At 44.8% G+C, this 12,565-nt stretch overlaps 1 protein-coding gene across 2 annotated transcripts in view; it reads right to left on the reverse strand.

The window, feature by feature from the left end:
- Positions 1 to 12,565, reverse strand: part of tnrc18 (trinucleotide repeat containing 18) — a 71,140-nt gene that overhangs the window by 30,831 nt on the left and 27,744 nt on the right. For both annotated transcript variants that reach the window (XM_074696737.1, XM_074696738.1), the window contains exons 4-5: positions 8,017 to 8,121; positions 6,137 to 7,822 (exon numbers count right to left, since the gene is read on the reverse strand). In XM_074696737.1, coding sequence (XP_074552838.1) covers positions 6,137 to 7,822; positions 8,017 to 8,121 — 1,791 coding nt within the window. The remainder of the gene's footprint in view (positions 1 to 6,136; positions 7,823 to 8,016; positions 8,122 to 12,565) is intronic.

A 12,565-nucleotide genomic window follows, 5' to 3' on the forward strand; every position in this document is an offset into this window, starting at 1 on the left:
CTGTGTTTGTCTGGAGATCCTACATGTAACCATGGCTGCATTGTTTACATGCGAAATTAGCTGTTAGCAGCCTGTAGCATGTCAATGCTAACTAGGGTAAAGCTTGATGATTTCCCTCAAGCTGAGGAGGAGGAGGACAACGTGCTGGTTCTCGGATGTGAGCTGGGAGGTGACAACGTGGACCTGTCCTTCCATCCATCGTTGTTGGGAACGTGGGATCTAGCCCCGGGGGATGGACGAGCAAGCTGTGCTAACCCAGCGGCATCGTGCTGTTCACGGACGTGGCTGACGGAGCTGACATTGGAGGAGCTTCGCCTGCTGTAAGCAGACAGGATCCAGGAGACAGAGACTGAACAGACTTCTGGGGAGGCTCAGTCCTGGACCCTGTGGAGGTGGCTGGAGAGTGGTGGACGAGTGGTGGACAGGATGTCGTCATCTAATTTCTTATGGACTTTTTTGCACTTTCTATACTCTTTCTTACTTTTGTTTTCTTAAATGCTGCGGTGACTCCTGAATTTCCCCTCGGGGATAAATAAAGTATTTTCTATTTTTCTATTTCTATTTTCTATTTCTCTAATAAATGTCGACTATAAAAATTAATCAACGTGAATTTTAATAGTCGACGCGTTGTATTATTGTTTTTATTGTTGTTGTCATATTGTGAAATTAAATACCAGGCATTAAATGCTCATCTGAATCTTCAGTTCACAGCGTCAGGCACCCTGTTACTGGATAATTTTATGGTAAAGGTTACCAAGTTCATACATGAGGAATATTGATGAGGAAATATCTCTGCGCCCTGGCGGCACTGCACGCTGACAGAGGCTATATGCATCTCTGGCTTGGACAGCCAGGCTGACAGCTCCCGGTGCATAGTGCCTGATTGCGTGATTTGGAGAGTCTTCTTCGCTCTATGTACAGACAGTTTTTCTGGATTTTAGTCACAAACTCTGAGAGCAAAGCCAGCCCTAATAAGCAACTAAACATTAGAAAACAAGCCCATAGTCAATAATAACCGGTCTTGAAACACTGCAACAACTTAATTTCCCTGGTACTTGCTCACATGACACAGGGCTGACCAATCACAGGCAAGAACCTAACTCGGTAAATGCATTAAAAGGAAGGAAAGCACATTTAACAGATGTTGGTCACAGATATAAGTTGCAGCAAGAAAATTTTTTAAACCACCTTATAAACAAATACTTATAAAAGTGATTTGCAAATAGTTCACCCTAAATCTAATGTAAACATGCTTTAACTTAGATGTCTAAATTATTATTCTTTTACACAACTTCACTGTTAAAGCTTTGGGTGAGGACACTATTGTATTTGGTCTATTTATTTCTTATTACAGGGTCTTTGAGCTCTTATTTGACCCCCTAAACGTGCTCGAAAACTCGCCAAAATTGCTAATACCTCAGAATTACGAAAAATTTCATGTGATACCGCACTTGACCCACATCATCCCATAATTTTCTCTGTAGCGGCACACTAAAACGCCCCTAGTTTCCACAAGGAATGTTATACAGACATCAAACCAACGTCAAAATGTTTGTCTTATTGAGACGCAAAAATCATATGCTGGCACCCCTGACCTATTTCCAACAGGAAGTCGGCTATTTGCCTTTCAAAATAAATTTTGCCACATTTTTACCCTTTCTTCCAAAATTATCTTGTCTGAAACCACAAGTGGTACTGGCTTGAAATTTGCTCACATGACAGACTAAACCCTGCTTTACAAAACTTAGTTGGGATTTCGTTGTTTCTCAAACAATTTTCGAATGGTGAGCTCTAAGAGTTGGTGAACATAAAAGAAGACCTCTGAGCTCCCCCATTAAAAATGGAAAATCAAGCTGCAGTAGTTTGGCTTTCACATAAAAAAGTAAAAGTCGTACAGCTTTAACAATTACATTGATGGATTCCTCACTAAATTTCCTACTAAAATATCATATTTTCACAGTGATTAGGTCAACATTCTGGCCTCTATCAGGAGTTGTTTGCAAAACTTTGGTGTGTGTCTCTCCCTCTGCTGCAGTGAATTAGGGGTAGGGTCGATATGGGGTTCAGACGTTTGGCTCGACCACGTCTGTTGTGAAGGCAAAAAACTCCACCAGTGATAACATAGCTTTCGTGTTTTCCTCAAATGTTTTCATAGCCCGTTGTATTCGGCCGTGTGCTTCACCTTGAGGTGGTGGAACATGTTTGTGGTGTTGACATCCCCTGCGAGGTAATAGTTGTCCTGCACATTTCCGTATAATGTGTTTTGCTGCATGTCTGATCTTTGGTCAGCCAAACCACCTCCACACCGAGAGCTCCTCTTTTAGGCACCAAATTCTCATGTGGGGACAAAATCATGCTGCTGTGCTACTTTCGCTTTTGGCCATTGTTGTTTTGTACACAGCAGGGAGCATCATATTATGTCATTGTGTCTCTGCAATGTACATATTGTGAGAGAAGATTTATATTAAATTATATTAAGTATAATTAAAATATCATACTGTGTATTATCGTTAACAGTATGAAATGGCATACCCATATAATGTAATATAATATAATATAATATAATATAATATAATATAATATAATATAATATTATATAATATAATATAATATAATATTATATAATATTATATAATCTAGTTGAATAAATTTGAATGAAGTATTTTCCTGGAACCAAAAATATGTAACTATGTAAAGTTTGGTTTAAAATAAAAGGTGTGATATTCTTTATCTGATCAAGATTTTCCCCTTTTTGCACGCAAATTTTAAAAATCTAACCGAATGGTCTGCTTAAATTATTATACTGATGCCATTTTCAGCATCAAATGGTTGGATTTAACATTAATTAAGTGATTTAAAAGAAAAATCAGAATATTTAGATATTTATTGTGTATCTTAATATAGCCTAAAAATAAAAAAAAGGTATTGGTTTTTGGCTACATTGTGCAGCCCTTAGTCTGTCCATCTGTTTTAGAGAGCAGCTGCCCCCCTTCCCTCCCCTCTCTCGTCCTTCTTTCTCTCTCTGTTTTTAGAAGAAAAAACACCTGACAGCTCTACCTACTCCCTCAGGCATGTCTGTCAAAGTCAGTGTTTCCCATTAATTAATGAGACTGTGGCGGCCCGCCACAGTCTCATTTGGCCCCGCCACAGTCTCATATGGAGAAAAAAAATACGATCCGTCACTCTGTCAGACCATTACACAGCTGTACTTTCCTACCGCCCGTAAAAAAGCGAGAACAAGAGTGCGCTCATAGATGTCGCTCTTTACTTGGTACGTTTGGCGCAAACCAGATTCCAGCGACACTGGAGTGGGACGTCTGACTCTAAGTTTCAGTGCAATTTCTTTTTTGGGCATTAGCGCCCATGCTAACTGCAGTCGTGGACACAGTATCTCTGCCCCCCTGCTCTGCCCCCCTGCTCGGGAAGAGGAACGGCTGCACCGCGCACGTCTCGGTTCCAGAGTTTCAATGACGAGAGTGGCCGCACTGTTTTAATATCACAGTGCATTCAGAGTCAGTGGAGGCCCACAGTACAATTACCTGTACAATACCAACGAGCTGACGCGGCTTATTATTTCATATTCTCCTCTCCTGGGGCCTAAATTATTACAGCGAAGTCCTCTTAAGTTTCACTTACGACGAAAAGGCAAAACGTGCAGACGACCAACACTCTTTTCAGATCTATCAAACTCTGCGTACACACGGCTGCACTCTATTCCTTGTGATAAATCACACCGCTCCGAGAAAAGTATGAATGTGGTGAGCGCGCCTCCTTTCCCGCCTTCAGCGCGCCGCGTGCAAATCAGTACGTGCATATTAAGTAGCCATGTGCGCTCTGTGATTTTTGTAGTGACGTCAGGGTAAGATGGTGAACACAACAGACGGAGAGAGCGTGGAAGAAGATGAATTTCTCTCAAAGCCAGATACACAGCAATATCAGGAAATATCAGTCAGAAAATGATCTTGCATTGATTTAGGCAACATTTTGTGATGAAGTGGGCCACAGCAAATTTAGGAATCTTTATTTATTTAGACAATTTTCAGCAGTCACTGTAAAAAAAAAAAAAAAAAGAATGAAAACACAACACTCCTAAATCCAAATAAGGGAGCAGAGAGAAGAAAAATAGTAATCTGACCCTTAATCCAAAAAAAAAAAAAATTTAAGATGTTAAAACAATATAAAGGGTTTCCACGTTGCTTCCCTTTCACCTCCTCACATCCTCGTGCTCTCTTTTCTCTCATCAGCTTCAAACACACACCTCGTTAACTCAGGTGAGAGAATAAATGTAGGCTACAGTCTCAGTAGCCTGGTTACGGATCACAGATCACGGAGTTTCTGGTTTTGTTTCTGAATCAAATTTAAAATATTTCTGATATGCCTTTGTAAGTTCTTATTTATCAGCGTATGTTCATGTCCATGGTCCCAAACTGCACTTACTGTAAGGGCGATACATTGCGCTTAAAAATGTACACACACATTAAAACTGCCAAGGGTCAGAGACTCTCCCACCACAGTCTCCTAAAATCCTGTGGGAAACACTGAGAGTGTTACCTGGAGGACAGACCCCACACAGGTAACGTATGATGTACACTAATCCACACCTATTGACTACAGGAACATAACTTGACCACCTCACCTTAAACAAACACAAACACAAATACACATATATGCACAAACACACTTCCTGTGCATACACTACCTTCCATCATTCATCCATCTGTGTGTGTAGGTGTGTATGTGTGAAAACTCCCACTGCTGTTTTTTGTGAGCTCTTCTCCAAGAGGGAGGGACATGCTGACAGACCAATCACTCTGCTACATTAATCATTAATACACTCTCCTGAAGTCACACACACACACACACACACACACACACACACACACACACACACACAGACACAGACACACACACACACACACACACACACACACAGGATGGGGGGGGGGGGGGGGGGGGGGGGGGGGTTGCAGCTCTGAGTGACTTGGGGCCTATAACACAAAGCGCGATTAACTTACTATGGTTTTTGTTAGCATGGCAGTGCTTACAATAGCTGCAGCTAACTGCTCTCCCAACCAGTACGTTGAAAACAGACTTATGGACGATCTTAAAACCAGATATGACAGACGCAAACTGCTCCAGATAGGACAGGTGGTCACACAGAGCGTCACTGCTGATTTTATTGACTCGCACAACATCTCGATGGACACAGCAAGAACTCCTGGGTCTTAGTGGATCACCATGAAGAGGGGCTGCAGGGCCTGAGTGCTTATGCGGGTACAGAATGCACGATCCCTCACCAACAAAATGGATGAACCTAGGCTCCAGGTTGTAGTTAACAACATTGTTAAGGACAGCTGCATTATTCTGATCACAGAATCTTGGCTAAACTCATCCGTATCAGACTCAGCTATCGAGCTAGCTGGCTACATAGCCCATCTACAGGATAGAACGAAGGATTCCAGACAGAGTTAAGGAGGAGGTGTGTGTGTGTTCGTACATAAACAACAACTGGTGTACTGACACAGTGACTGTGGACAGCCACTGTTCCGCGGAACTGGAATATGTAAATGCAGGCCCATCTACCTTCTGCAGAAGTTAACAGCATTGTTTGTGACTGTTGTTTACATTCCACCCGATGCCAATGCTAGCTCCACAGCAGCATTAGCAAGCAGCACAGTAGACACCCTGACCCAACCCTGAAATAACCTTGCTAAAACATTAATCCCGCTTCCTGATATAGGCCCCTGGGGTCCAGGAATAACTGCATGGTTTGAGTTTGTCACTAAACAATGCTAGAGGCTGGGTTTTGGACCACATGTTTTACAGCAGGTAGGGGGCGGGGCTTAGACCATATGTTTGACAGAAGGTCAGGGGTTAGGAGACGACCTACTGTTACTCTATTTATAGAACGTTTTTTCTGCCAACACCTGATTGGTCAATACTCAAACAGGAACCAGAGCACTTCTGGGACTGAGAAGCCCTGCCCCAGTACAACACAGGTAGCACATCCTCCAGAGGGCTGAAAAGGGGAGTTTTGATAGTTGTGTTTTCAGGTAGGGAATAATCTGACGCCCCACAGCCAATAAGAGTTTAGTATGCATGCTTACCTGACAGACTGTGCAGGTGTCACACTTACCTTTAATGGTGGTTTGCAGCAGCGTCCTTTGGGTGTCTGACAGTCCAGTGCTCAGTTTGCTGCTCTTGCTGTCTCTCTGTCGGGCCACGGCCACGGCAATGCCCACTGGCGGATGACGTACCTCTCCATCGCCTTCCCGGCCAAAAGACCGAGCGCTGTCCGGGCGCTCCTGCTCCTTCTTCAGCTGGGGGGGGACTCTTAATGACCCTGAAGCTCCCAATCCAGTTGACTGCCTTTCTCTCTCTCTGTCTTGCCTTCTCTCCCGGTCCAGCTCTCTTTCCAAGTCCTGCTCTCTTACCTGGTCCTGCTCTCGTTCTTCTTGCCCAATGTGTCCCAGTCCTCCAAAGGGTCCTCTTCCATCTGTGGCCTGCCTGGAGGACCCAGGGCTGTCAGAGGGAAAGTTCCCGCTGTATTTGATCAGACTCTGCATGGCAGAGACCCCTGAGTGATCAGAGGCCTCACCCCCAGGCCGCTCTCCCTCAGGTCTGTAGAGCACTGCTGGGTCCAGATAGCGTCTCTGGCCCCCATCCTCAGCTGTGTGAGGGGAGGGGTGTGTTTGGGGGGAGTGCCTGTGGGTGGAGTGTGTGTTGCTGCTGGGTCGGTGTGTTGTGTGTGGGGATATATGTGTGTGTGTGGGAGGGGAGAGTGTGTGACCATGTTGAGCTGCAAGAGCAGCCATGTGACTGGTGGCGTAGTTAGCTAACGGACTGATAGTGGTACTCCACTTTGACTCTGCCCCCGCCCGCTCGATGCCCAGTCGTGAGGAGTGTCTGTGGGCACCTCTGCTGTCCAGGCTGAAGAGTGTATGGCTGGAGGAGAAGGAAGAGTCTTGTTTTCTAGACGACCCGTTCGAACAAATGACTGAACCCTCCTCTCGATGATTGCTGAAGTCGCCAGAGTGCGGAGGATGATCCATCAGGCTCCTCTCAGGGAACCTGTAGCTCTCTCTCTCCCTGTGTCTCTCTCTCTCCCTCTCTTGTTCTCGCTCTCTCTGCTTCTCGCTTTGTTTGTTGTCCCGGGCCTGAGATGCGATCTGAATCGGCCCGGTTCGTTCATCATAGACTTCCACAGAAGGTACATATGTTGGTGCACTGACTCGCAGCTCTCTGATTGATTCCCTGGGCATGGAGGTGGAGGTAGAGGAGAGAGGGTAAAGTGCAGGAGGGGGGTAAGGGTAGGGGGCGCGAGGCGTCCCTGATGCTTCGCTCTTCCTTTGTCTGTCAGGGTTGAAGTCATTTTGGTTGTGGGGTCGAGACTCCTCATTCCCGGCCCCTCTGTCGGTTTCTAGTCCATGATACCTGTCTCCTCCTCCCCCTCCTCCTGAGGGGAAGGAGGGCTGTGGAGGTGAGGGTCTGGGTCTGTGTTCTGCTGTGGATTGTGGTTTCGTCTGGCTTGATTGAGGACTCTGAGGCCAAATGTATCTATCCCTTTCCAAGTCCCTGTCCCTATCCCGATCAGCGCTCCTCCCTCGCCGCTCTTCCGCACTCCTCCCATCTTGCGTCAGATCCACCACGCTGTGCGGCCGCTGCTCCTCCCTCATTTGCTCTCTTCCTCTATCCCTCTCACCTCGGTAATGGGGCTCTCTGCTGGCATCACTGGACATTCTCTGAGGGGGTGTGGAACTGGAAGGAACCGCCGGTGGGTGAAAAGGGAGCTGAGAGAAGGAGGTTGGCAGGTAGAAACCATCTAACACACAAAGACATACAGACACAGACACACAGACACAGACACACAGACACAGATCAGGAGCTGAATGTTGCCTCAGTGTGTTTGTGTTGACTCACAGTGTGTGTGTATGTGTGTATGTGTGTATGTGTGTATGTGTGTATGTGTGTATGTGTGTATGTGTGTGTGTGTGTGTGCATGTGTTGTTGACTGACCTTTATGTGAGTCGTACAGAGGATGTGAGCTCAGTGCTTGAGGCTCCAGGTTTCCTAGGGACAGGTAGGGGGTGGGGAAGAGGCTGCTGTGCAGGTGAGGGTAACCTGAAGAGAGCAGTCTCAGTTTCACTGTTAGCTGCCACACAAGGGTTTCTGCTAGGTGTTTAACCCTTTTACAACTGATTAGACCAAGTCAATGAATATCCTGAGCCCAGCCTTTCCCTTGCGCTGTTTTTGCACTACAAACCTGTGAACCTTTTTGGAGCTAAAAGTGTTCTTAATGTCCCTTTTGGAGCTTAAAACACATGCTAAAGTGCCCTTTTTGGAGAAAAAAAAAGAATGTTGAAGTAGCCTCTTTAGATCTTAAAAGCATGCTAGAATGCCCTCTTTGGAGCTAAAACATGTGCTTCAGTGTTGTCTCTGGAGCTAAAACAATATTATGAAGTGCACCTTTTGGTGCTAAAACACATGCAAAAGTTCCCTCTTTGGAGATAAAACGCATGCTAATAGGCCCTTTTTAAAGCTAAAGGGTGCTGAAGTAGCCTCTGTAAAGCTAAAATGCATGCTCAGGTACCGTCTTTGGGGCTAAAATGTGTACTGATGTGCCCTCTTGCCAGCTAACATATATGCTGTACTGTCTTGCTGTAGCTGAAACGAGAGCTATGGTGCCTTCTTCGGAGCTAGAATGTGTGCTGCAGTTTTTTCTTCGGAGCTGAAATGTGTGCTAAACTGTCCAAAAAACTTTTAAGATGTGAGACTATTGCTATGAGCTGCAGCCTGTGCATCATCTGGATCTGGAGAGATTACTCTCACCTTAACCTCAGACTGGTCACCAGCCTTAACCACCTTAAACAAATTTAACCTCTGACAGGGGAGGGCCCGATGTGCTGCCTGAGGTCACTCTGTGGTTGTCATTGGTATAGAATCTGCCCGGCAACCAGCTGCTGCTCCCAGAGACCGGCACTTCATTTAGCCCAATGCCTGATGGACTGACTCTGTTTTTAGTGCTGAGCTGGCTTCTCCTATCTGCTGGGCAGTGTCTCAAATAAAGAGGAAGGGTCTGCCTCCCAGGGGGGGTGAGATATTCCCTGTGCCCACACTCCAGCCATTCCCAGAAACATCAAAGAGGCTGCAGTCATTCCACCCAGCAGTGCCAAGACACCCAAGAATAAATTTGTCAGTGCCTCTTTTCAGGGCAGGACATAGAAATAATGACGCAAAGCCCAGCAGGACTGATCCAGGCAGAGCTTCCTGTAACCACCCAACTGTTAGCCCTGATCCCTAACTGTTAGCCCTGATCCCCAACTGTTAGCCCTGGTCCCTAACTGTTAGCCCTGGTCCCTAACTGTTAGCCCTGATCCCTAACTGTTAGCCCTGATCCCTAACTGTTAGCCCTGATCCCCAATTGTTAGCCCTGGTCCCCAACTGTTAGCCCTGATCCCTAACTGTTAGCCCTGATCCCTAACTGTTAGCCCTGATCCCTAACTGTTAGCCCTGGTCCCTAACTGTTAGCCCTGATTATGCCTGGGACATAGTCAATAAATCAATTAACCGTACTTTAAATGAAATGATCTCGATAATTTTGCTGGTCTCAGTATATTGCCATGTACATGTGTGTCTGTTTTCCTCGCCTCTCAGCTCCAAACAGGCTGGATTTTAAGAGGCTCTACTCTGTGCATAGCTCCCAGCACTTGGGCGCTAGCATCAGGCTAACGTAAACACACAGAGTGCAACAAGTGAGCCTTATGAGCTTGGGGGGATGCTGATTAACGTAGTAGTATTTAGAAGGAAGAAAGATAATTGTAAAGCAAAACTACAGCCCCAGTGTAGAAACATTTTGGCTTGAAACCAAATAAGCGAGGTGAGAGAGCTGGGCCAATATGCTATTCTCGCGATTCACTAGTTTGCTTTTTTAACACCGGACCATGTGAAAAAAGTTGCTGGTTGATGATAATGCCTACAGCCAGGAGCCATATTTTCCCATAAAGTGCACATCACGTGGGTTTGAGAGAAACATTACACCCTCTGCTGAAGAAAAGTGGTAATTTTTTTGCCAATCCAGTTTACAAACAAAGACTGCAATGAAGAATTTGAAAAAAAAAAAGTCTTTATAAAGAACCCCGATTTTGATATTGCCAAACAAAGTATCCTGATATACCGTATAACCATTTTTCTCCCACCCCCACAAGGTGAGCCCATCAACGCGGAAGAGCCAATGTGCAGCAACAAAAAGAAGCAACACAACAAACTCATATGACCACCTAAAACACACCCAGTTTTCCCAGCTGGGGAAGAAACTTCACCTGCAGATGCAGAGCCTTTGTCCTGACAGTCAACACTCACTGAGGTGTTTGATGGACAAAGTAAATAAAAACGGAACAACGCAAAAAGATGTGCGCTCACAGAAAATGTATTCTAAGTGTTTAAAACTGAGACAACTGGACTGATTATAGTTTGGGATGAAGCTGATGAGCAGGGTTTCCGCAATAAAAAAACGGCACCGGACAACGTTACCAGCAGGTTTTCAATTTACCGGACAAGTGTTTGATTTCCCGGTCAAATATTATCTGAATTTATTGAGCTTAAATGCTGCAAAGTATACCCCCGCAGCTTCCGCGAGGCGGGGGGGGGGGGTACTTTTCGAAGGGCCCCGCCCTTGCCTGTCAAATTTCGTGCGGACTGAATTTCAATAGAGTGGTAGGGGAATTTATTTAAAGATATGCCCAAAAATCAGGACATATATATTAAGTCTACTCACCTACAAAGCAAGCCTGTAAAAAAAATCTATTCCTGTTATTAAGTGGGGGTGTATTTTCTATCGATGTAATCTTTGTCGCTTTATGTGACAAAGCCATTTAAAAACATAAATAATTTGGTACTAGAAACATTTGTTCTATCTTCAAATTAAAGTTGTGTAACAACCTGAGTGGACTGATGACAAAAACTGATTATAAAACCCTACACTGTGCGTCAATGGGTAATGAGGAGTCAAACAGCGAAGTCCCGCGGACAGCTCCCGAATAATGACAGTTAGGATCCGCACCTCGACAGCGACTATGACATTTGGGCTCTATAGGGTGATCTGTCACTGCATGAGTGAATAGCCTCATGGAAGTTATATTTTACAAGTCTAATCTGGTCATGCCATTAAGTTTACATGGATCCTCACGTTTACGTAGAGGGGCAGACTTAAAATGATACGACGTATATATAAGAATAATACCAAAGCATGCCAATTTATCTTTTAAAGCATAGGCTGTATCAAATAAAATGAGTGCCATCAACTGGCTCAATTGGTTAACTAAAATTAATATTGCACAGCAGAAGCTTCCATTTGGTCTGAAACGACCGACTTTTCCTTTTCTTCTCGGCAGGAGGCAAGACATCATCTACTGCAGCCTCCGTGATTTCAGCCTCACCACCATCTTTCTCCTCTGAACTATTTTCTTTAGTGAAAAAGTCTTTAAGTTTTGCCTGTTTCGACATGTGTCTCCCGCTGTATTGTTGTTGTTCTGCGCGCTTTGTCCAAGTAAATGACACCCGTGCTACCTACCGCCTGACAAAAAAAAAAAAAAAAAAAAAAAAATGCTTTGTTCCACATAGACCAGGCCTATCCATAAAAGATAAGAGGGAATATTTTTCACCGGACATTTTGACCAGTGGAGTTGAAATATGTCGGACTTCAGCAGATTTTACCGGTCAAAGTCCGGTAATTACCAAATAACAGAAACCCAGCTGATGAGGCTGAGGGAGTCTCATGGATGAGAGGAGAAACGTCTTCACAAACTTTGAACAGTCCAGTTGCCTCAGTTTGCAGCATTCAGGATAATTCTAACCTGGATGTTAAGATTTCACATGGACACAAGAAGTTTAGTTTGCTGCATTCCAAATGTAATGCTGGTCTTTAATACTGTTTTTTTGTTAAAGTGCAATTTTTGACGTTCATTGTAGGGGTGTAATGATCCATCGATATACAGCGATACATCGATTGGTTAAGCAATGATCCAATCACATCGATGGAAAGTCAAAACATCGATCAACATCGTGGTCTGTCATGTACGCCTTTATTTTGAAATCACAACCGGACAGGCATGTCCGTTTCCGGCCAACCGCGAGTTGTTCTGAAGTTTCCTCTCAAGCCTCGCGCACTCAGGGTATGAGACACACATTTGAACCTTTTCACTCTCTGACACGCCATGCCTGATATTTCTCCTGCTGTAAAATGTACTGTTTAGCACCCACCGAGCCACACCTCTGTAGGCAAATGTGTAGCAAGACGCTGTTAGCATCACAGAGCTAAAAGGGAGCCAGACATATCGGCCAATCATAAAATAGCTCTCCTGTATCCGGGTAAGATACGGTCGACCTGACTGCAGAGGATGCATGCTGCACACATGACAGGAGTGCATCACCACACGACTGCAGTGAGTTATCTCATAATTTGATTTTGTAGCGCACTGATTCATGAAATTTCATATAGTTAAAAAGTAAAACGGCGAGAGCTTAGTGTCAATCCTCCTCCACATCGACTATTACACAGTGAAACAAA

This window comes from Halichoeres trimaculatus, unplaced genomic scaffold (genome assembly GCF_033239565.1).
Source record: "Halichoeres trimaculatus isolate MK-OKI-2021-1 unplaced genomic scaffold, fHalTri1.1 fHalTri1_scaffold_20, whole genome shotgun sequence".
NCBI lineage: Eukaryota > Metazoa > Chordata > Actinopteri > Labriformes > Labridae > Halichoeres > Halichoeres trimaculatus.